General features: G+C 58.5%; 1 protein-coding gene across 2 annotated transcripts; it reads right to left on the bottom strand.

Annotated features, from left to right (window-relative positions):
- Positions 1 to 2,698: 2,698 nt before the first annotated feature.
- Positions 2,699 to 24,277, bottom strand: NAPA (NSF attachment protein alpha). Of its 2 annotated transcripts, XM_059152149.1 has the most exons (11): positions 24,034 to 24,275; positions 15,529 to 15,608; positions 13,002 to 13,118; positions 8,335 to 8,381; positions 7,532 to 7,609; positions 7,233 to 7,288; positions 7,062 to 7,146; positions 6,159 to 6,263; positions 4,952 to 5,020; positions 4,388 to 4,438; positions 2,699 to 3,466 (listed from the first exon to the last, which is right to left on the bottom strand). In XM_059152149.1, exons 1-11 carry the CDS (start codon positions 24,129 to 24,131, stop codon positions 3,365 to 3,367), a joined length of 888 nt encoding a protein of 295 aa, XP_059008132.1. In that variant the 5' UTR covers positions 24,132 to 24,275; the 3' UTR covers positions 2,699 to 3,364. The 2 variants fall into 2 exon arrangements, with proteins under 2 accessions (XP_059008132.1, XP_059008133.1); XM_059152150.1 differs by lacking the exon at positions 4,952 to 5,020 and having other exon boundaries at positions 24,034 to 24,277.
- Positions 24,278 to 24,674: the final 397 nt, after the last annotated feature.

The following is a 24,674-nucleotide window of genomic DNA, read 5'->3' as shown; positions in this document are numbered from 1 at the left end:
CCCTATGCGACCTGAACCGCCGGGTGCCCGCACGTCGCGCAGACTGATGACGTAAAGAAGCTGCCGTCGCTGCCCTTTACCAAGATGGCCACCCGCCGGGCGGCCAGGGCTTCCGTCCCATGACTGCCCCACCGCGCGTGCGCGTTCCTCTCCGCTCCTTTTCTGAGTAGCGGAGAAGGGCTGCCGCTAGCAGATTGTGGCCTGAACTGGGGGGCGGTCTCGTAGTGCAGTGTGGAAGGTACAGTAGTAATCCTAAAACTCCGTATCGTCCTTACGTACCAGAAGGTGTTCTAAGCGCTTTCCATCTATTTATTTCAAACTCAGAAGCAGGCTGAGGCAGTTACTAGGTTTTACGAAGGAATCGAGGCTCCTGAGGTAATCTGCGTCCTATAGCACAGCTGGTAAGCAGCAGTAGTGGAATCCAAACAAGATAGTTCACAGTCTGTTGTCTTCATCACGTTCCCTTTAAAGTGGTTAAATGGATTCCTACTCAACGAAGAAGGATCTGGCTGTCTGTCCCGGCAAATAACCACCTCCTTCACTGAATACCTACTTGGTGCAGGCACGTTGACCCCGATTGTCACGGAATGCTGACAACCACCCGGCTGTGGTTACTCTGAATTCATTTACTCAGCATTTATTGAGCACTTCCTGTGTGCCCGGTCATCCTTTATTTATCAGTCTCAACAAACCCTTCCAACTCTGCAAAGAACTTCATTATCCCAATTTACAGAGGATGAAATTGTGGCTCTGATAGGACTCAAAAGTGGTGGAGACTGGGGTGTCAGCCCGGTGTTTCTGACTCTGGGGTCTTCAGGGGTTCACATACGTGCCTCTTTTTTTTTCTTTTTTGACCTAGAAGGGCATCAAGAGTTTGAGGACTCTGTATACATCTGTACATCATTTCCAGAAGACATGAGTTGGCCAACTGTGCGGCCACCTTGAGTGATCTGTCACACACACACACACACACACACACACACAGGGTAGAAAGCTCACGTGTGTGCACACAATAAACAAGGACAGCGGGAACCATGAAGGTATTGACTAGATGTCCCTTGGTCACAGTCAGATCCCCAGTCCTGGACCACAAGGCTGGACACAAAGTTAAGCATTCAGTATATAGGTGTTGGAAATCCAAAGACTCTGTGCCAGCCCCTTTGCCAAGCACCAGGGACGTTACGTAAGAGACACAAGGGGAAATTTCTCAAAGGCACATGGGATCTGGAGGGTGGTGAAGGGGAGTTTGTGTCCCTTCTCGACTTTGGGATTTGGTGACCAAATCTTGGAGGGCAGGGTCTGGCTGTGTGGTTTCATGCTGTATTCCCAGGGCGTAGCCCAGGCATGGCATACAGTAGGTGCTTAGTAGATACTCGCTGTGTCAGTTGAACGTGGGGTCTAATTCTGCTTCTCAAGAATGTTTTCTTCAGGCTGCTTCTCCCTCACGTGGTAACCTCTGAACTATGTTCACTTAACATCTGTTAAGTGAATAAATAAAGTTGTATGTTGGGAAGGAAAGAAGTGTCCTGCTCAGTGATTTCCACCTCTTGTGGCACATGTGACTCAGCTGTGGAATTTACAGGAAAAAACCAAAACCCCCCAGAAGGGTGGGGAGCTTCACCCAAATCACAATTTATCACGCTGTGACCCAAGCTTGTGTACTTTAAATGATTTTAAGCACAGCCAGGGTCGAGACTCACTACTGAGGTCAGGGTGGCAGAAAAATTCTGACCTACATATCTTTAAACCTGTGCCAGTGGCAGACATTGGTAATCGATCTCAGGTCTCAGGAGTCTTAACTGAGCCCTAGGCAGCCATCATCAATCAATCCTTCTGAGCTGTGGGAGGAGCTGAAGGGGACAGGAGCAGGGCCTCCTACAGTAGTCTATAGAGAATGGACTTGACACTGAACCTGAACCTCTCTTGGGCTTCTTCCGGGTTCTGGCCTGGAGCACCTCTTTGAGGAGCCTGACCTGGTCTCCCAGGCAGCCCCTCCTCTGCATCTACCCCACTCCCACCCCCCAGTTCACTTCCTGACATCCCAACCCATAGCAACTGTGCCTTTTGGGCAGAGCTTCCTCCAGCTCAGTGACCCCACAGCCCAGGGCCAGGCACAGCCCATGCACATCAGACTGCTCACCTCCACACAGGCCTCCACTGTGGCGTGTGGTGGAGGCTGGTGGTTCTTGCCCACCTTCCCTGGGCAGAGGGCTCCTGCCATCTCCTCTTCCACTGCCATGCCCGCTTGGTCTTCATGCACTGCCCACCTAAGCTGTTTCCCCCCTTGTCCTGGGATGCCTGGAACAAATAGCAGTGGGGCTTTCAACCCTCCTTCCAGGCAGACTTGAGCACCAGGGGACTCTCTTTCAGCCTCCTTACCACCACTGTCCTTAACCTCCATTCTCTAGCCAGCTGAGGGCTGGGACTGCCACCCGCCATCCCAGCTGAGGAAACTCAGGCCCACAGAACTCAGAGGCCATAGGATTAAGCTGGGTACTCCTAGACTCCCGAGCCCACTCATCCCTAGGCCTCCCTGGGGACCTCTGAACCCAGCCCTGTCTCCTGGTCACACCTGCCCTCTTTCCCACCCAGTGTGTCCAGAGCCCAAGCCCGGGACCAGGAGGAGTAGGGAGACAGGACACCAGCCCTGAAGGGAGAAGGGGGCAGCAGAGGTGAGGAGGAGGAAGGGAGACTCATGCAAAGTATTCTTTTTTATTTTTTTTCTTAGGCCAGCTGCAGCTTCTGACCATAAAACCTCAAAGCACTAGGGAAGGAGCAGAAGAAGGGGTGAATGCAGGGATGACCCTGAGCTCCAGGGCCTGCGGTCTATCCTGAGAGGTCAGGGCTGCAGGAGGCTTAGTGGGGGGGGGTGGTTCCCGGCACTGGAGGGGGAGGGGCCCACCCCCCCGAGGTGAGAGCAAATCTCAGCAGCTACATGTGCTCAGAGCTCGGCTGGAGGACAAGTGGGAACAGCAGAAACCAGCCTCACGCCTCAGCTGGTCAGGAGATGGGGGACCAGACACTGACCCCCACCCCTGGCAGCACCCACAGCAAAAAGGTCTGTGTCAAAGAGTCTGTGTTTTGGGGCAGAGAAGGGGACCTTTGGGGGGCTTAAATAAATGGGCAGGAGGCAAGGGGTGCAGCGAGAACAGAGGGGGACTGTCCGGCCAGCAGGCCCCGCCTCAGGGGCTCCAAAGCAGGGCTGAACCCACACTATGGCTTGGGGAGACTCCTCTGCGGGAAGGGAGGGAAGGTCTCACAGCCAAGGTCTCGGCCCTGCCTTTCTCTCTGGGCTCACGCACTGGAGGGGCGCGGGGGAGAGAAGACGGGGCAGGAAGACAGTTGCCAGGGGGCTGGGTGGGGCTTAGCGCAGGTCCTCCTCGTCCCCCTGGATCGTCTTCTTGATGCGGAGCAGCATGGTGGTGAGCCACTGGTCCAGTCGGGAGATGGCATCGTACTCCTTCACCTGGGACACACAGGGGGCGGGGGGGTGTCTGAGGGGCCGGTCCCATAGCTGGCCCTGGCCCTGATTCCCTCCTTGTCCCCAGTTCCAGAGTCTCTGGTCCCCAAATTCTCTATGTGTGTCCCAGCCTGCCTCCCAGAGAGGAGCAAAGGGAGGGGGTTCCCTCTAAGGCTGCCTTGGGAAGAGGAAAAGATGTCGCAGCATAAAAATGCTCCAGCTTCCTTGTTTTATGGGTGGGAAACAGGCCTGGAGGTGTGAAGGCCTGTTCACAGGGATGGAGGCCAGAGGGAGAACCAGTGCCCTGTTGCCTAGAGGCAGCCCTACTCCCTTCTCCTCGCTGGAGCTTCCTGACGTCCAGCCCATCGTCCCAGACAGGAGGGAATGGAGGGACTTCAGTATCTGTCATCACTGATAGTGTAGGATTCCTGAGGAGCTCCCAGGAGACACCACTGGACAGACGCAGTCTACACAACTGCATTAGGACCGGAACTGGGCCCAACAGAGTCCCAGATTGTTCCAGAGAGTAAGAAAAGGGAGAAACACCTCTGTAGGGTGCTTCTACCAGGGAAGGTGGTTATGGAAGGGGAGGCCCTTTCATGACTTGTCTCCCTCTCTCCCTGTCCCCACTGCTCATGGGGGGCACTCATTGGTGCAAAGACCTTGGCTCAGGGAACAGAGAGACAGATGTGGGTCTGCCTCCCCACTCTGCCCCCAAGAGGCCGAGGATGAGTCTCCTCACCTCACCCCGGTGTCATCATCTCTGGTATGCCAGGAACACCTCCTGTACCTCTGGGGCTCCCCGTGAGAATTCTGGGGTGACTGGAGAAAGGAATTCACAGCCAGGGCCGGGCCCAGACCAAGGGTGGGATTCACAGGACAGCGTGTCTGAGAAGGACGCCCCCTGCCCCTGCCCCAGCCACTCACCGCCTCAGTGTAGCTGTCAATATTCTGCTCCTCATGGGCATCTAATAGTTTCTGTAAGAAGACAGCAGACAGGCAGGGGTCAGGGGCCAAGACTGGCCTGAGGCCTGACACCAGAGTCCTATCACTGAGGCCTGATAAGACACACACCTACTCCATCTGGGGGTTGTAGGTTGGGTGGGGGAGGGGAGGGTGGAGGAAGGAGCTAGTTCTACCTCTGCCTGGTGCGTGTGTGCACGTGCATGTGTACGTGTGCATGTGTGTACGTGTTCGTGCAAGAGATCACGCGGCCTCCTGGCTCTGCTCCCACCTCCACCATAACCTGAGCCTTACTTCTCGCATCTAGAAAATGGAGGCCCAGACAGGAGAAGAGGAAAAACAACAAACAAACGAAAGACCCTGAAGAACCGCCCGTACAAACTTTGGTGACGGTGACAGTGACGGTGATGGTGACAGTGCCAGTAATACCCAGAGTCCCAGCCTCTGGATCCCGCCCCCCAACAGGGTCCTGGCTGAGCTCTCCAGGCTCAGAGGCAGGGAGAGGGCGGCGGGGCGCCTGGCACTCACTTTCATCAGCGTGCACTCCCGGGAACCGGAGAAGGCGGGGAACAGCTCCTCGTACTTCTGGACAGCGAGCTGGACATCGCCAGGGTGGTAAGAAGGAAGGAAGGAAGGGGACAGGCTAATGAAGATGGGACATGGGAGCCACCGGCCTAGCAGCCAAGGGGATCTGAGCCACCTGGCCCCGAGTCAGCACTCTGTGCCCTTCCGCCAGCCTCCAGTATCACCTGGCTCTGTGCCCCGCAGGCACCTCCGTGGGACTGTGCCCGGCCAAGCCTGGCCGCAGAGACAGCTTGTGGGGAAGAAAGCTGAGGTGGGGGTAGAGGGGAGGGAGAAGGTCTTCCAGGCCGGCGTGCAGGGTAGGGGGCAAATGCCAGGCCGGTGCACAGGGTAGGGCGTAAATGACCGCTGCCTCATGTGAGTCCTTCCTACGTGCCAGGACTAGTGCTGGGTTCGTCTCACATTTAACCATCACGTGGACCCGGGGAGGGTTGAATGATAGTGACCCCCATTCTGAAAGTGGAAAACGCCCGATAACCTGCTCAGGGCACAGAGTTCATGGGGGCGGGGACGCGAGCCAGCCCGACACCAGAGCCTGGGCTCTTACCCCAGTGGGAGCAGAGAGCAGTGGTGCTCAGACACCCCATGTGGCAAAAGGCAGGGCGGAGGGCAGGGCGGCTGGAGGCCCCTCGAGACTCCAGCTCCCCCCCCCCTCCCGTTCCCTGCCCCCTCGCCCAGCACTGACCCCTCTATCGCCAAGAAGCCCTGCAGACGGATGACGAGGGCGCGCAAGCTGTGGTTCAGATCATGACACTGGGAGCCAGAAAGATCTGGACTCTGGCCATGAGGCCCTGAATAAGGGTCTCTGGTCTCAGCCTCAGCATCTTCATCGGTAGGACAGGGGACAGTGACGCTGACCTCAAAGGAGGCAGGAAGGACTCAAAATGTGCCCTCAGCTGAAACACCACCAGGCACTGCGTGAGCCAGGAGCTGGATAAACTCAAAAGCAGCAGAGACTGGGCGGGGGATGCCAGGGATGGCCACACAGCAGCGACAACACGCAGCTGACTGTTGAGGGGCCAGATGTGAGGGTGGGGCTCACCACCCACAAAGGGGTCAGGCAGCAACCTAGCTCAGTGACAGCCCTGATGCTCTGAGGTGGTCAAGGGGAGGCGGGGGAAGCCCTGGGCAGGCTGATGGGGCCCCTGCTCACCTTGGCATTGAGCATGTCGATGCAGAAGTGGCAGAGGGCTGCCTTGAAGAAGTAGTCCTTGGCGCTGTACTTGAGGAGGGGACTGTCCATGGCGTTGGTTCCCACCTGTGGGCATGTGGAGGCAGTGCCATGGGCTTGCAGCAGGCAGCCAGAGGGTCAGAGTCATGGCCAGGCACACAGGGGCCAGCGGGGAGCAGCACCTGTATCCTAGGTGAGGCCCTTCTAACCTGGGACCCCAAGGGCAGGGAGGCCAAGGACCAGCCCCAGGGAAGTCAGCCAGTGGTGCACAAGCAGCCAAGGCCCAGGGTTTGACAGGGGGTGGGTGTTGCCACAGGGCTGAAGCCAGGTGTCCGTGGGCCCCCCGAGGTGCCCAAGACGCTGGGAGGAGGCGGCTCTGCTGTCAGGCCCCAAGGGAGGCTGGCTCTCGGTGGGCAGAGGGGTGGCAGGCTGAGGGAACATGAGAGGTGGTGCCCACCCCCCTTCTCCTCCGAGGCCAGCTGCCTGCCATTCTCTTGGCCAAACTGAACCCACCAGGACAGCCTGGCCCGCCCAGCCCTCCCCACACACCCCAGGGAGCCTGCGCACCCAAAGGACACTCCCTCCCCATCCCTCCCACCTGGCCACCTTCCTGGAGGCCCCTTGGCCACCTCTGGCCAACCCCCCCACCCAGCCCAAGCCTCAGTGATTCTGCCCACTCCCTCTGGGACCCTAGGCCTCCCAGAAAGCTCCCTGTGAGAAGCGTACAGGGAGAGAATGGTGACACCATGTGGGTTGTGTGTGGAGAAAGGTTTAGCCAGTGAGGCCAGGACAGAGCGCCAGGGAGGTGATGCAGGGAGGTGGAGAGGAAGGCACGGGTGCAGGGCCCTCCCAGAGAGCAGGGCTCAGAGTCCCACCAGCCCCCACCTGCTCGTAGATGTCAATGGCCTTCTGATACTGCTCTAGCTGTGCCGCGTAACCAGCCACCTTCAGCAGACACTTGTTGGCTGAGCTGTGTGGGGTGGGCAGGGAAGACAGAGGTCAGTAGTGGCCTAGGGGCTTACTAAGGGCTGGGGAGGGGAGCCCGCTGCCCCATACCTGTTGGATTCCTCCCCTTTGTAGTAGTCTGCAGACTGCTCATAGTGGGCGATGGCCTGGGGAGACATGAGGCAGGCGCAGAGGGAAAAAGGGGGTAGCAGTGCAGCCCTTGCCCATCACAGGCCGGGCCCTGGGCCCATTACACAAGCTCGGCCCAAGCCCCACGCCCTCTTCCAGTACTCAGACATCAGGGGACTCCCCAAGTGCACACAGCAGTGAGACGAGCCCCAGTCCAAGGGGACTAGCTGCCGCGGTCCTCCCCCACCACTGGCCAGGCATGGCAGCTGACCACCCCTCACCTTCTCGATGTCCACCAGCTCTGTCTCGTAGATCTCGGCAATGGAAATGTGGTGCTTGGCCGCGATCGTGAATCGGCCCTGGGCGGGACACGGGAAGGAGCTCTCTGTGACGAGTGTTGGCCCCAGTGCCTCACCTCAGCCCCTCCTCACCCTTCCAGGTCACTAAAGCTGGTGGGTCCCTGCCCCTCAGCCACACCACTGAGCCAGAAGGGCACAAGCCTTCAAGAGGAGGCTTTGCTGAGGCATGGGTCTGGGTGCTGCCCTGACGGGGGAGCCCTGTGCATGTCCCTCCACATTTAGCCTCCGTGTCCATCCTGTCCACAGGGACACGGGCAGACAAGGCAACGCCAGAGGTAATGGTGGCATGGGTACCCGGTAGAGGGCCTGGCCCGGGGAAGCATTTGACAGCCCACAGAGGTGGAAGGACCAGCTTAGAACTGCCTGGTGAGAGCTCTGGAGAAACCAGGCTGATGGTCTGACCATTCCCAGTAGTCTGCAGACTACTCATAAAACAGCCCCTCTTGGCCTCCTTGGGCCCCCAGTGCGGCCACGGAGGCCAGTGCCCATCTTCCCCCAAAGACACACATAGCATGTCTAGGTCCTGGGTTCTGGGTCCCTGGCGGAGCCGCCTCTGGGCCTCACCTACCGTGGGGGTGGCTCCCTGGGGCAGGGGCTGGCCCAGAGGACCACACTCCCCTCACTCCCACTGCCCCTCGCACATGCTCTTGGTGCTGCGGTTGGGGACAGCAGGCTGGAGCAATAGGGCAGGACAGGAAGGGGACAGGACGGGCAGCGACCCTTACCATGTCTGTGTAGATCTCGATGGCTCTCATCAAACAGTTAATGGCCTCTGGGGAGAGAAGAAGGTAAGTGAGGAGCAAAAATGAGAAAAAGAAGTCATCTAGGCAGAAGGCTGGAGAGGAGCGGGTGGCCGGGCGGGTGCTCAGGGGCCTGTGGAGAACATTGGGCTCATGCAGCTGCCAGGGCTGCGTTCCTGTGGCTGGGCCGGGGGTCTGAAGGGATCCCTGAGCCTCAGGGAATGTGCTCAGAACCATGAACGGTGCAGACCGTGACTTGCTGAGGGCTGTCATCTCGGCAACGCCAGGCAAGGAACACAGGCCGACAGCCAGCCTCCTACAGGGTTTTGGAGCCAGGCCAGCGAGGGCCCCACCTGCCAAGACAAGAGGGGCTGGCAAGGGGGACAAGAGGCAGCCAGGCCTGACATGTGAGGGACCCCTAGGTTCCACCAGGGCCCTGGAACCTTGACACTGCCCCACATCCCTTGCACTTGACCAGCCTCTGTCAACAACATGAGGGGAGCCGGATGTTAGGACACCCAGGCCCCTGGGGCTGTGACCTCTGTCACCATCTCATGCACACATGTCGGCATTCAGCAGAGCCCTCCGCTCTCGTCCCTCCCCCTGCCATCCGCCCACTCCTGAAACCACGCAGCAAACACCAGGAAGGCTCACGAGGAGAGAAATTCGGCTACCTTTGTGGTACTACCTCTTCTAAGACCTGAAATTCAGGTATGTTTTTTTTTTTTTTTTTTTTTTTTTTTTTGACACGTTATTTGGAGGAGAGCGAGCAGCATGAGTGGGAGGCATTTTCTAGCAGACAGAGATGAGCTCTCAGGGTGGCTTTTTTTTAAAAACACATCTCCAAGGAAAAGGTGTTGGGGGAGGTGTGGGGGGAAGGACAGAGAGCCTGGACAGACCGAGGACACAGGCTTGAAGCTGGGCTAGGGCTAGCGTCCTGACGTCACAGGCACCCTGCAGGCTCCTGGTCTGCCTCCAGGGCTACTCTACCCCCCACCCCAAGTCAGCCAGGTCCGCTGGGTGGAGAGGCCATTGAGAAGGGCCGAAGCTCGTGCTGTTCTCACAAGGCCCAAGGTCTCACTACCTGGGCGGGGTGGGGGGTATGTGAAGAGAGGCTCTTTGCCTCAGACCTGTGGCTGGGCCTTCAGGGAGTCCACAGGCGCCCCTAAATTTACATGCAAAAGGTGGGTGTCTGTGAGCACTGCTCTGGGGAAGGGAGGGCCTGTAGGTTTGGTCCAATTCTGAAACTGGATGCCAGAGATCTCCTGAGATGCCAGAAACATTCAGAGAACGAACAGCATTCGGTTGGGGTTCTGAGGCTGACCACTGGAAGCCCGGGGCACCAGAGAAAATAAAATGAGATAAAGAGAAGGCAGAGAGAGAGAACACAGGGCCCAAGTTACAGCCAGAAACGGTCTTGCTTGAACACGCATACACGTTTTGCAACAGCATTTCTGAGCCGGGTGACCGGTAGGGGCTGCTTGCAACCCGGTGCTGAGGCTGGGGAGGAGCTGGCTGGTTGGGCTACAGGGGAGCTCCCCCCCTTCTGGAACAGTGTGGTGGGGGGGAGGCCCACCCCACACCTGTGCCTGCTCCCGCCACAAGGAGCATGGGGACAGGGAGACAGGGAGAGGCTGCAAGTTCCTCCGGAGGACAGGCTCTCTCAGTGGCTGTTCTGGTGCTACAGGGCTGTCAGCAAGGCACGGCCCCTGGAGCAGCAGCAGGGGGCAGAAGATCAACCCCCCCACCCCCAGCAGCAACATGGATTCATGGGGTTAAGGCCCCCTCACTCCTGCTCCTGGCTCGGGGACAAGCGGCAAGCTGCCAGTGAACACCCCGGGGAGCACTGGCACCCGGGACATAACCGGCTTATCTCCAGGTACCAGGTCCCTGAGGAGTAGCTACAGCACCCCTGGATGAGATCCAGCCCAGGGCGGGGGGTGCTGTAGTCCAGAGCAGGGAAGGTGCTCGCTTAGGCTCACTGGGAGTGGTGCAACCCAGGGCCTTCGCCCTACCTGCTGGGCTCCAGCAGCCTCTGGGTCTGGCTGCTGGTTCCCACATCAAGCCTGGGACTCAGCCCTCCTGGGTATAATGGGGGCAGATGGCAAAGGCCCCCAGGGAAGTGGCCTGGGTTAAAGCAAGCTCTGGCCATGTCTGGTTCGCAGGAGATACCCAGTAGCGTGTGCACGCAGCCCCGGGCCTGGCTCTTGGGTGGCTGGGGTTAGAGACCTCCCAGGCTGAGTCCCTCCACCGTAGCAGGCAGAGGCTGGGACCCCCGGGAAGCACCCACAGCTAGGGGCATCGCGGCCCCACCCCTGGCCACCCAGGGGGCAGCAGGCAGCCCCGGTCCACCATTCCAGGCAGACTGGCAGACACAGGGCATGCTGACAGCCGCCAAGTCCGCTCCTCCATCCTGGCCAGCTCTGGCCGGCCTTCTGTGTGGGCTGGGTGCCAGCGGCCTCTCGCGGGGGCGGCGGGAGTGGGCCTCCAGGACTCCTGGAGGTGCTGACACAGGATAGAAGCCTTCAGGGAGGAAGGCCCCAGGGAGCTGGCTACCTGCTTGGGGCAGTCCAGTGGGGATCTGAGCGGGCCCTCTGGCTCTGTTTTATAAGCCACGAAGCCACGGGGAGGAGGCCGGGGGAGGCTGGGCCTCTGATGGGAGCCAAGGGCCACCCCACACCAGACATCTGCTACACACCAGGTGCTGGGCTGGCTGAGCCTGTGCTTCTCACATGTGGCCTCTGCCTTGCCAGACAAGGAAACGGAGGCCCAAAAGATGAGGTGACTGCCAGCCTGAGGTCACAGGGAAAGGGGCTGGGTCCAGACTCGGGAGCACGCCGAGCCCCACGTCGCATGAGCCATTACTCAGGTGGGGAGTCAGCGAGGCTACGGTGCAGGGTCACTACTCCGGGGCCCCTCCCTGCTCAGCACCAAGAACCCGGCGCTCTGGCCAAGGCACCCATTCCAGGCCGTGCCCAGATGAGGCTCCCCTCCTCGTCACTGCTCCTCTTGCTGCCTGAAAGGTCCTTCCCACCCCAAACCCACCTCTGCCCCACCACCACACTCAGCATCCAGGCAGCAAACTGCACTTGCTGATCCCTGGAGAAACCAAGTTGGCCTCTGGGCCTCACGATGGCCACGTTAGCATACCCAACGACTGCTGCCTTCCCACTCTTGTGGCACAGCTCCTGAGGCGGGGCGCCAACCCTGGCCTGAGCCCCAGCACCCAGCCCACCCCTTGCAGAGCCCTGCCTCTGGCTGGAGAAGCTCAGATCAAAAGCCACCTGAGGCCCAAGGACGCAACATCACAGACGCAACATCGCGGAGCCGGGTGGGGGCCCGTCCAAGGGAAGCGCTGGCCTTTGTTTGCACTTGACTCCTGCCCCCAGAGACCTGTCCTTCCGGTCACTCTGGAGCAGCAGCTGACCATCACACAGGCCTAGGGTGACAGCTCTAGGAAGACCAGTTCCTCAGGGAGCAGAGGGAAGGCTGACGGTGATGGCGAGGGGTGGGGCAGGGAATGGGACAGACGTCCCTGGGTGATTCAAGGCTGCCCTAGGTCCTCCTCACATCACCCACATGGCCAGCCGTGGCTCAACCCCGCCACAAGGCCTTCCCTCCAGTCCTTGCTGAGCCTGGGCCCACCATGTGACCCCTCACGCCAACCTCTGGGAGACCCCCAGGTACACAGCAGAGACTGGTCAAGTCTGGGGACACAGAGACACTACTTGGTCTATCGAGACACCCGATCCCCGCCTAGAAACGACAGGTTCCTGGTGGCCGTAGTGGATCGGCCAGCAAGTCCCCCACACGGGGGTAGGAACCAGTGCTCACTGAGCCTCGCAGGCACCTCGAAGCCCAGCTGCAAACTGTTCTCTCCTGGGAAGGGCTGGTCTTTGTTCCAAGATGAGGCATCTTTTTTTTTTTTTTCTTTCCCTTAAAACATTCACGTATTCCCTATTCTCTTCTGAGAGAACAGTAGCAATAGATGGTCACCCAAAAAAAGCATCTTGGCTCGCTTAAATTAAAAAGTTAGCAACCTGTGTCTGGCACTGAGATGAAAAACAGAAATTAAAATTCCAGCTTCCCGAGACCCAAAATTCTGGTCCCCACTGGGCTGTGCTCCTGCGTCGGGACGAACCCAGTGGGACAAGTGGTTTTCTTGCCGTGAGTCAGTCCCAAAGCGGGCTTCTCTCCCCAGCACGCCCTCGTTTTAAGTAACTTGTTCTCTGGCAACTCCCATCTTGGGCTCTGCTCTGATTTCCCCCCCAGGGGGTAGGGAAGCCAGGTTAGGATAATTTCCGCTCCTTTTTCGGCAGCAACTCCTACCTGGCTGGTCTCAGAACCCCCTCCCACCCCCCTTCTGCATGTTAATTCTGACACCAGAACAGATTTTCCTCTCTCCTTGGCATGCGGTGGGTCTGCGGTGTAACTCCCACTCCCAAATGCTCCAGGCTCCAGGAGGGAAGCATCAGCTGCGCGCACAAAGCAGCAGGGGGAGGCGGAGGCTTGGAGCGGGATGCAAATGCCAGCCGGAAGGGAGCCAATCATGAAGTTCAAGCGCAAGTATCTCCCTGCCGGCCCTGGGCCGGACACCTGAGGACTTCTTGGGAGAGGGCTTCGCCGGGCCCCAGGGACCCGCAGAGGCTCACCTTGGGGGTCGGCCTTCTTGAATGCGTTGCCGGCATCCACGAAGCAGGTGGCCGCGTCGTGTTTGCTCTGGAGCTGCAGGTGCAGCTGGGCTGCCTGGCAGAAAGCATTTCCGGCAGCTGGAACAGGAGAGAGCGTGCGCAGCCTGAGTGGGGCTCTGCCCGTCAGAAGCCGCCCTGACGATGCCCCCCACAACCCTGTCCCCCTGGGAGGAGGGGGGCTCCAGATTGGTCCCGGGGGAGTGGAGGTGAAGGCCTTGACCTCAGGCTTCCTGACCCTAGACAGGGCTGAGGCTCCTGAAGGCCTTGACGTGGACAAGGAGGGAGGAGGAAGCGGCCCCCTGGGGGTGGCCCCTGAACCCTGTGTATATATAGAGAGAGCCAGGTGGGGGCCCGCTATGATCCCACAGCCTGAATCCCAGCCTCTGGCAGTATTTCCAGGGCCACCTGGTTCTAAAGATCTGAGGAGAAGGCCAATGGGGCTGAGAGCTACGCAGGAAACAAAAACTATCCCCAGCTGACCCCAGCAGTGGCCCCGGGGGACAGCGGGAAATCAGGTGCAGGGGACAAGTGCTCCCGGGGCAGGGGCGGTGCAGACACCACCGGAGGCCCAGTCTGTCTTGTCCCTGGCTGCATGTGGTCTTCCTGCGCTGCTCCCAAGCCACTGCAGTCACCTGTGACTCCTAAGCTGCCTGGCAGTTTGCTGGAAACAATGGCATCGCTTCTCCTATGGGGCTGGAGAGCAGGGGTGGGGGGTGGGAGTGTCCTGACTGGAAGCTCCAATGCCCACTACTGTCTTCCTCTGGCCACATCGGAATCATAGACTTCCAAGCGGGAAGGGGACAGGAGGGCCTGACCCATCCTGGGACAGCAGAGCAGCAAGAAAGACAAATGCAGCCCAGTTCCCATCACGTAGGATATATTATCTTTAAAGGCTCAAACATGAGTGCAAAATTTCCAGAAAAGCAGTATCATAGGGAGAAAAATGAAACAGAGCCCAGGATTTTTTTGACTAGTTAGGGGTGGGGAGGAAGCAACACGTTTTAGGGGCAAAGCGACACCTATGCGATCGAGAAGTAAATATTCCTTCTCTGATGGCACCTCGTTAGCTTGGGAGCAGAAACTATATAGGGAGTGTGGCTCTGTGCACAATATATCTGGTGAAAGCTCAGGAAAAACCCTTCTAGTTTCCAGGAAACCAAAGGTGTGCTCAGGAAATGAGGCGACTCCGTCTCACCCCAGGCCTCCATACCTCTGCCTCCAGGGTCCCATGCCAGGCTGTGTCTCCTTCTGGTCAGAAAGTTCCTCCCAGGGTCCCAAACCTGTCTTTGCCCAATTTCCTGGATTCAGTCTTACTGGGGCTGGAGGCCACATCCCGGAACTGGCCCGATGAGCTCCACGCCACGCCAGATTCTCCAAGCTCTCCTCCAGGCCCTCAGGCGGCTCCTGGCCACCTCTTCTGGTCTCTCCCACCTCTAGGAGCCCCTGCCTGCCTGCCTGCCCACCCCACCTCGGCTCCGCGGAACCCGCCAAGAGCCAGCCCTGCCGGAGCCGGACCACAGCCCCACAGCCAAGTCAGAGGAGTCGTAACTCTGGGCTCGTTCCGCCTGCCAACACAGGTCGTGAGCATCCCCGGAGGTGTGGGAGCTGGGACACCCTCCCCCCAAGGATGGAGGCCCTTGCAGCAGTGTGCGACACTGTCACAGTGTCCTCCCCCAGTCGGAGCGAGAGCACACGGGAGGCTGTGCCGGGCACCTTGTGGCCGCTCCGGAAGTTTGCTAGTCTGCGGACCAGAGTCCTGTGAGCACTTCAGCTTCCACCCCAAGGCGGGGCGGGGGCAGTGCTCACAGCTGCGACAGATGGTGCCTGGGGTCACACGGCCGGCTCCAGGTGTGCCACAAACCTCAGTCCCTCCGGCTGCGGAGGTCCTGAAGCTGCAAAGAGGCCGGCCGAGCACCGCACTCCAGAATCAGAGCTCTGCCTTCTGAATTCTGGCTCTCAGTCCCTCACTAGGGGCACCACCTGAGGCCTCGGGGCTGAGTCAAGCCTCGGTTTCCCACCACGGGGAAGTTAGAGGCAGCGCCCCTCACAGAGCTGCCCTGCCAGTTCCATTCAACACGCATGCTCGGCACCTAGGGGTGCCCTCAACAAATGGCCGATGGTTAAGGTGACTAACGGACCGCTGGAACGTTTCCTCAGGCCTAGAACTCAGACCTGATGAAAGCACTAGGGAGGAGGTTCTGGGGCAAACTGGACATTCTGGGTTTAAGGAGAAAGCCCTCCAAGAGCTACCCGGATTCAATAATGTATTATCCCTATAGTCCTCTTGCCAAGGCCCCGTGGCCCAAGTAAAAGAACCCGGGGGCTCAAAGTGACCCGAAGGTAGGCCAATGGGTTTCCGGTGCCACAGATGGCAGAGAGAGATGGGGAGGGGGTGGTGAGGGTTGAGCCCCGGAGCCAGGCCCTCAGGACTGGAAGCTGAGGGAAAGGAGAAGAAAGGAGCATGAAGGGTTCTGCAGAGATCACATACCACTCCAGTTTTTGGCCATTTTGAACATGTTCGCTGCTCTGGTGTAGATCTCGCATGCTTCCTCTATTTTGGATGAGCCTCTGGGGAAAGAAGGAAAAGGAGATGAGACGCACGAGTCAGGCAGTGAGCAGCAGCCCGCATTCTGTCCTGGGGACGGTGGGTACCTGCACTCCCTACCCCCATAAGGCCCCTGTGAAGCCCTCTGCAGCCCAGGCCTCTGCTGATGGCTTAGGGGAGACCGAGCCCATGGTCCCCGCTCCCCCTGCACAAAGGCACACTCACTGCAGGTGCCTGGGCAGCCAGGGGAGCCGAGGTTGTCATCACACGGCAGGGGTAGGCTGGGGAGGGGGAAGACTTCCCAGCCTTCCTGTAAGGCCAGCCTCTGATGGCCTCTTCCACTTCTGTTCATTGAACGCTGGTTCCCAGGCTCTACGCAAACTACCCCCCCACCCCACCCCACCAACACATCGCAAAGCATTCTCGGGGAGGAGCCCACTCTGGACACCTTGTCTATCCCCCAATGCCTCAAGCCCATGCCTTACTCGCTGCAGGTGTTCTGGGAAGACCTCCCAACCCTACGTGTGTGCCATTACTATTTCAGGTAGGAGCAGATAATACACAGAAAACCAGTCACTGCCTTTCCTCTCTTAAGGTGGGGTCTACAGGACTGGGGGGGCCAGGTGTGAGAGACAAGATTTCACACGCTCCTCCTTTGTACTGCTTGAATTTTCTTATCTTCTGCCCGTTTTATCTGCTAAAACGTATTTATATAGAACACAGAAAAGATATATATAAATCGTTTTAAATATCAGGATTTACATTTGGTTCTGTGGTCCAGCAATGAGTTACATTTCTAGCACTCTACCCCAAAAAAACTAATCAGAGAAGGTGCAAGGATGTTCAGTGCAGAATTAATTAAAATGACAAAACCACCTTCGAAGACCTTCTTGTGCCAGAGCAGGGGTCTGAGAGATATACAGAGGTACATCTGAAAAAAAAAAAATCAAATAAAAAGCACTCCGCTGGGGCAGCTTTACTCCGCCCTCCTGATCTCCAAGCTGTGCACTGGAAGTCTGTCCGGAATTGGGGGCGCCCTTCATGTGTACCCTGTGAGTCCCCACCATATTTCTGTCCACCTCCAAGAATGCAACGCCGCCTTGGCTCATGAGGTCTGTGGTCTCTGCAACTGTCCAAATTCCCATGCCCACATCCACCAGTAGAAAACACCCCACACACCGAGTTCCACCAAATGGATTTCAGATTCTCTCTTCGCTGACATCAATGTTTTGTGTTAACTGAAGAAAAAAGAGAGGTATTTTCTAACAGAAAGCCACACATATCAGCCTTCCTGTCCTCCCCAACACCTGTGTTCACTGGCCCTGGAAACCAGCCAGCCCCCCGCTATGGTTATGGAGGGCCTCCGGGGTAATTCTGGAAGCTGTGTTCATAGGGCTCCTTCCTTCGGTCCCTTCCTTTGCATCACAGGAGCGGATGGTTACCATGATCACAACAGACCCCCCCTAGCCACCTTCTGGGAAGATTTCACTCAGTGGGTCTGGATGAGGCCTGGAGTCAGGCTTTTTTACACAGTGGGCCGAGGGGATTTGGAGAGCTCAAGTGAGTTCGGGAGGAAAAAGCTGATCTATACCCATGGCTCACTCTTCTCTCTGGGAGTCAGGCTGTTTCCGTTGGTAATATGCCCCCCGCTCCAGGGCAGGCTAGCTGGCTGGCGAGGACTGGAATCCCGGCCTCCAGGATCTACATCCCAGAAGGTAAAGTTCTTCTTTGGATGAAAAGTCTCTACCTTCCAGAGTTATGCTGATGCCGTCTTCCCTAGCCTCTGCTGCTCCATAGGAAGCGGCCCCGCGGAGTAATGCATGCCTGTGCTCACTCTGCTGGGTCTCACGGTCTTCCCAGGCCAGCTTCACCCCAGCAGGGCCGACACACCTTGGGCTCGGGGCTCCTGCTTGGAGTGACTTCTGTAGAACCCACTACTGGCCTGGGAGAAAAGAGGAACTTTCACCGGCAGTACGGGACCTTTGGGGCCTGGCTACAAAATCCTCTGGGGGACCTTCTCTAGAACGATCTCTGACTTAAAGTAGATGGATGCGCTCACAGACCAAAATCAGGTCTCCCCGTGCCGAGCTCCTCCTTCCCTTCTTTGTGAGAACAATGAAGCCCTATCCAGATTCAGCCAGTCTCTGAAAAAAACTCAGGCTCCATGAGCAGAAACAGCTCGACCCACTGAGGGGCCCAAAGAGGGGTGACCAACAATGGACAGGGTCAGCCCCAGCTGGTGTGTTTCAGCTCAGTGGGACAGAGAGAACACAGCACACAAAGGCCGGCAGCTGCCAGGCTGAAATTTCTGTGATCACAGGCCAGCCCTGCACCAGGTCAATGATTCTAACTGCAGAGTAGGAAAACCAGAGGGATTAATGTCTGCTCAGGCCTGCCTCTTCCCTCCTCTCAGGACCTGGGTCCTGGCCATTTCCATGCCAGACGATGACAGGGGAATCTCTGGGATTCCATCATCTTCTTTAAGAGATGGAAGTGGAATTCCCAGAGGGGACAAATGACTTGCCTTGGGTCACCGGCAGATCCTGAAACAGAAGCCCTTCCCATAGCCACTGACTCACCTGGGGAACAAATCTGAGCATTCTCTATGTGCCAGACACTCGCAGGTATTAACAGTAAACCAAGGAGAAGGACCTGGCCCTCGGTAAACAGGAAATCAGCAAGACGATTTCAGACTGAGTAAGCCCTGGAGGGACTGGGGGAGGAGGGGGCCTCTATGCACGAGCAGATCATGGCCACTGCTGTGAGGACGGGAAGTTCAAGCTCAGTCCCCAAAGATGACTAAGGAGCTACCAACAGAAAGAGGGAAGACCATTCGAGAGAGCGGTCACAGCATGTGCAAAGCCCCTAGGACAGAAACAGGCACAGCCAGTTCCAGGAACAGCAGCGGGCCAGGCTGGCCACGGTGCAGGGAGGGCGGAGAGGCAGGTGGGGAACCCCCATACAGGAGGCCGGGGGAAGGGGTGAGGCCCTATTTATATAACATGACAGGGAGGTTTCTGGCAGGGAGAGTGACCAGAAGGAAGAAGTCTGCGCAAGCACTCTACCAAGGGGCCGCCCTGCAGGATGAGGCTATAGCTGACTACAGGACTTCTCCCCCAGGTCAGGGTAGCTCTTGGAGCACCCATGAAGCGCGGTGAACTCCCTTCTGGGAAGAAACCAGCCCTCCTCCAGTGCCTCCTGCAGGAGATCCAGAAAAGCTAGTTGGGCCTGCCCCTCCTGAAGAGCCCAGTGGCCGCACCAGTGACAGCTGACAGTCCCTCCCCCACAGACCTCCCCCGAGCTGCCTCTGCTTGGCTCTCCCTATCCCGCAGCTCGGGCTCCGAGTCACGCCGGGAATAGAGGGAACTGGTTTGGGCTGGCCTGCTGCAGGGCTGTCTATAATTACCCACTCAGCTCTGCTTTCTGCCCCCTCCCCGGGTGGAGGAAGCAGCCTCAGGGCTCCCAGGCACAGCCACCAACCTCCGGCGACTGCCATATGGAGAGGCGCGTGCGGTGCCAGCGATGCACAGACGGTCCAGTGGGCCCCAGGCCTGGTGGAGGGGGGTCTGCAGGGCAGAGCCGCAGCCTCCCTCGCTCCTTCCTCCACCCCCTGGGCACTTCCTGGCTCCCAGAAACATGCCACCCGGCCCACCGGCACTCTCCCAAGGGCTGCAAAGGGCAGGCCGGATGGAGTAACTCCCACTGCAGGTCCTCGGGCAGCCCTGGGCCTCCTGTGTGTCCAGAGGGCCACAGCCACCGCCCCTCGGTCCTGTCCTTGTCCTCAATTGGCTCTGCTTCTCCAGGCAGTGTCCTGGATGGGCAAGAAGGGACCCCAGGGCCCATCCCACCCTTACTGTGTCTCACGGTTTATACACCCCTATCACGTGACTAGAACTGCTTGCTAGGAGTGCTGAGTTCCTGACAGCGAAGCCCTGGCTGTCACCTCTGCTCCACCAAGGAGGAAGCTGGGTCTTGGAAGAGTTGGGGGGCCAGCTCATGCTCACACTGCCAGAAAGTGGCAAGGCCCAGAACTAGGACCCAGGCCTGGAGATCAAGTCCTGCCTTGCTTCTCACTCAGTGATCTGGAGGCTTCCTTCCCCACGTCCAAGGGTCTTCTGGAAAATGAGAAGGGGACCATGGTCCCCACCTGCTCCAGAGTAAACAGCCAACACTGGGCCAATCTCCCTCACCCGACAGGCAGACGCTGCTCTCTGCTGGAGCCACACAGAGCTGCCTCTAGGCAAGGGAGAGAGGCAGTAACCAGGCCCCCCACAGGGGCCCCCATCAGGGCTGCAAGTGGAAGGAACAGCAGAGAACACGAAGGACCACCTGGCACAGCGAGTGGGCAGCCACCAGCCCTGTTCCTCTGCTGACAACACTGAGCTGTCAGAGAGGCTAAGCTCTTCACCGCCACAGCTCCCACCCCCTACTGGGCTCGGCAGTGCCCCCCCCCCCCCGCCTACCCCATGGGTATGAGCTCCTGCGGGGCAGGGCCTGGGCCCCCAGAGTGCACACACAGGTCCCGGCAACAATGAAAGGATAAAGTTACATGCTAATTGCTGCACTCCGCAACCACCTCAGGTTGCTCTTGTGACATGTCTGTAATGGGCAACAAGCAGAAACAGAATGGACTTGGGGGCCAAGGGACCTGGGCTGAGCCCAGTTTCAGGCACTGTGATAGCGGCGTGACCTTGGGTTAGCAACAGCGGAGCCTCAGTTGCTTTATCTGTAGAACAGAGGCAAGGAACCCAATCTGAGAAGCGGCCCTGTGGGGATCAGAGAGAACAGAAGCGCCCAGCCTGGCACAAAGGGCAGAGCTAGGGCAGGTGCTCAAACGGCTGCTATTCTGTGAAGGAGGAGAAAAGTGCTCTGAGGGCTGCCAGCCACCTGGCAAGGGGAATTCTAGAGTCATGAGGGGGTGGTAGAAAAAATCGGGGACTGCAGCAAGGCCTGGACTCAAACACAGAACCTTCTGTGACCCTGGTGGGGGGGTGGGGGTGGGAGACACTGTACCTGACGGGGCCACTGGAGGCTCTTGCAATCTCGTGGGCAGTACCTGGGAGAGTGCCCGCCACATGGCAGGTGCTCAGCCTGGCTCTTATCGGCACTGGCAGAGAGAGCACGTTCTAGAAATGTTTACCTATTTCCAATCTCAGTGTGAGCTTAACCTCCTCTGCCCCCCAGGTTGGCAAAGGGCACCCACTCTGATTTCCACAGAGCCCCGAGGCCTCCAACGTCCCCACCCCTCCTTCCTACATCCTGCTGACTAAGCTTATTTCTGGGCCACCGCCTTCCTGACCATAAGCTCGGTGGCAGGGGTCAAGCCTGTGCACAGTGGGATGGGTACTCCTCTAGCTCTGCTATGGATGCATCTGCACCCCGACAAGATGACTTCACTGTGGCCCAGGAACTGAACGTATTTCCTTGCCTTAACAGACGTTTCCGAAAGACCTTGGCCTCTCTGCTGTCCCATCCCAAACAGGAGCACTGAAGTTCTGTATAGCCAGGTGGCAAGGTCCCCTCCGTCTTGACAGGCAGAACCCTGGGACCACCGCAAAATGACAGCCGGGGTACCCCAGACCCTGCATCCCTTAGGGAAGGACTCCACTCTGAGACTGGACGAGGGACCCCCAAGTTTTCGGCCGTGGAGCCCAGCAGCTGGCAGGGAGCTCTGTCACCGCAGTGCCTGCTGGACACAGGCAGGCCGGGCCGTGGGCAGGCTCTACAGGCAGAAAGGCTGTCCAAGGCATGGCCAGAAGCTGAGGTTCCTACACCGGGCTGGGCTAAGGGCCCACCCACCTGACCTGGGCACCCACTCTTCCTCTACACAAACCAGCCTCCAGGGCTCCTGGGGAGTGCTGGTGCCTATAGGCAGTTTAAACAGGAACTGATTGGTCCACACTCTGTCTTCAGGAACCTGCTCTTGGTCTGCGCAACCTGCTACCATTCCGATTTCCCTGGCGCCTCCTGCCCAACTTGCAGTAACAGTATTAATAACAGCGAGTACTTAAACATTCACCAGGGCCAGGCGCTGTGTGCTCACCACAGAGCATGTTCCCAGTTACTGTTTAGGACCATCCCGTGAAGTAGGTATTACTATGATTTTCCATTCACAGACAGAGAAACTTCCTATCAACACTGGTATCCCAGTGGAAAAGAAGTTTTTGTCTTGGATTTCAGTTGGTGGGAGATGGGGGACGAGGGTGGAGTTGTCAGGGAACACAACCACCATTTAGAGCTTGCACCATTCCCGAGGGGGCACAGTGGTGAAGTTTCTGGACCCATCTGAAGCCCTGGGGCGGGAAGGAGGAGAAAGCGTGCTTCCCCTCCCCTTTCCGGTGGTTTCACTGTGCTTTACTCAGGAACTCTCCATCTTTTTGCTTCCAGAGAGCCGCCTGGGTTGCCCCCTCCTCATTCCCCACAGCTCCCTGTCCCAGGTGCACCTCAGGTGCCCGTGCTCTGGCTGGGGGCCTGAAGGAGGAGGGAGCCAGAGGGAAGGGACACAAGGAGCTCCGATCTGCTAACTGGATCTGCTAACTGGCTGATACCGCCTCCCTCCTCTCTCGTGGGTTGCTGGTGCCCCAAAGCCCTCTAGTGTCCAGGAGCCCAGGAACAGGGAAGAACACAGAAGGCCTTGACATCCAAGGATATGGGGCTGGCCCTGAATCCCGGTTGGGCGCTATCCCACTTGGCACTCTGATGTGACCAGAGGACTCTCAGTCTGGAATGGTACTGCTGAGGTTTCTGAAAGAGGAGGGAAAAGCACAAGGGACGAGCCGAGCCCCAGAACGCCTCCCGTGGTCCCCGAAAGCCACAAGAAAAGGCAGCTGTGAAATGCTGAACACACGAAATCCCAGCTCCAGAGGGGAGGAGGTGCCAAGAGTGGCTGCTGGCCGAGAGGAGTGTCTGGGCTGACCTGTCGCTCTCAGACAGGCTCTGGTCAGTCCCTCTGCTCTCTACTCCCGCCTTGCCCACTCCCCTCTCAGCACCATCTCAACCGCTTTTGGAGCTGGAAGGGACTGGGAGGAATACACCGGCTCTCTCGAACGTTTGGAGAAAACTGCCATGGGAGGCAGGGAAGGAGGGAGAGTTACAGGGGTGAGAGCCCCCTCAGACACTGGAAAGTCTGTCAACATCCTCCCTAAGCGTAGGGTCCAGAAATGGGCACAACCCTCGGGGAGAAATGCGTGTGGCAATAAGATAGCTCTGGGATCAGACAGGCCCAGGTCTCCCACTTACTGAGGTCCAAGGCAAGTAAATCTGTCCATCTCCACAGGGATGTTGTGAGGATGCAACACAAGGACACAGGTGAAGTGCCTGACCCAGTCTGACTCAGAATCATAGAACTTAATAAATCTAATCCAGTATTATGACCGTCACGGCCTTTGCTCTCCCCCACACCAGCTGCTGCAGTCCTTTCTAAAAGGCCAATGAGAACCCTCCCAGAGTGGCCCTGTTCTGGACTGAATGGGTCGCCTCAAGACTCATGTGTCAAGAACCCAACCTCCAAAATGATGGTATTAGGAGATGGGCGCCCTCGGGAAGTGATTAGGTCATGAGGCAAAGCCCTCCTGACTGGGACGAACACCTTTATGGGAGACTCCAGGATGCTAGCTCATCCCTTCCGTCACCCCTTCCACAATGAGAGAGCGCAGTGACAAGTTCCCTGTCCGGGCTCTCATCAGACACGAAATCTGCCAGCACCCAGATCCTGGACTTCCGGCCTCCAGACTGTCAGAAATAAATTTCTGTCAGAGATAAATTACCCCTTCTAGGGTACTTTGTCATAGAGGCCCAGACAGAGTAAGACGACCCCCATTAAAATCCTCAATGTTCTCCAGCACCTCGAGTCCACGCCTTTTCTCCAGTTCAGGCAGCTTTCTCTCAGGCGCCTCAACACACCTCAGACTTGGGCTCATCGCTCCCAGGATCACCGTAGCCCTAACCCCCCTGACCCCCATCATCCAGAGTTCACTGAAACCCACTGCGATGCGCCTTGGGAAGGTCAATCCGCCGGCCAGGTGTCAGTCCCGGCGCCCCCCGCCCCCGTGCCCATCAGGCAGCCTTCAGACAGGTTCTCCTAGAACTCCAAAAGACTCCTTGACCTGTCTGCTCTCCCAGGCCGGTCCCCTTGAGGGCCTCAGACCGTGTTGGCTCCGCGCAGGTTCTCCTCCAGCCCCTTGGCCCATCTTCAGCCCAGACGGTGTGGCCTCGGTTTGGGTGCCCTCAGCCCGGGGCCCTCCCAACACCGCAGACTGTCTCTCCTCCAACCGTGTTATCACTGCCGGTGTCAGCTGTCCTTAGCCTGTGTCGCCTCTGTTACTACCTCCTCCCGGAATGCCCTCCGTTCTCTAGGCTCGAGCCGTGCGACTCTAGCCGCCGCTTCAGGCCCTGACTCCTTCGTCCTCTCAGCGCAGGTCCCAGCCGACCCCTCCGCGCGGTTCTCACCCAAAGAGGCCCGAGAAGAAGGACTGCGAGTTCTTCACTTTGCGCTCCGCCTCAGCCAGCAGCGCCATCGCCTCCGCTTCTTTCCCGGAGTTGTCCATGACGGCCCCAAAGGTACTCAGCAAACGGCCCGACCCGGGCCCACGGGGGACTCAGCCGAGGCCCCGCCGCGGTAGACAGGTCGGGGAAGCTTAGACGGCTGCGTTGACGTCGCACCGGTGCGCGCCGCCCGCAGCTCGACACCGTGTGACGTGCGCCGGCCAACCAGCGGACCGCTAAGGAGGGGCGAGCCCCACCGGCCACACCCCCGCCAGCAGCCGCACACCTCCCCGTGACTCAAGGCCGCCAATGAGCGACGCGCTTGCGCGTACTTCCGCGTAAGACTCTCCACTCTTCCTGGTGCGCTCCACGAAATCCCACGTGACTCGTCTAAGCCAGTCGTATTCCCCACCGTCCAAGACCCTATCCGAGGTGCTTTTTTCTAGCTCCTGCTTCACCAATCACCAGCATTCCCCGGGTCGGTCCGTCCCTCCTCGCGGAACTTGAGCCCCCGTCAGCTGACCACTGACCCTCACGTGACAGCTCCCGGCCCTGGCCGGAAGATACGCCCCGCCTTCCTCCGGTTTTGACTGGTGTCCAGCGCG

This window comes from Mustela lutreola, chromosome 16 (assembly GCF_030435805.1).
Source record: "Mustela lutreola isolate mMusLut2 chromosome 16, mMusLut2.pri, whole genome shotgun sequence".
NCBI lineage: Eukaryota > Metazoa > Chordata > Mammalia > Carnivora > Mustelidae > Mustela > Mustela lutreola.
This window is presented reverse-complemented; position numbering and strand designations above follow the sequence as displayed.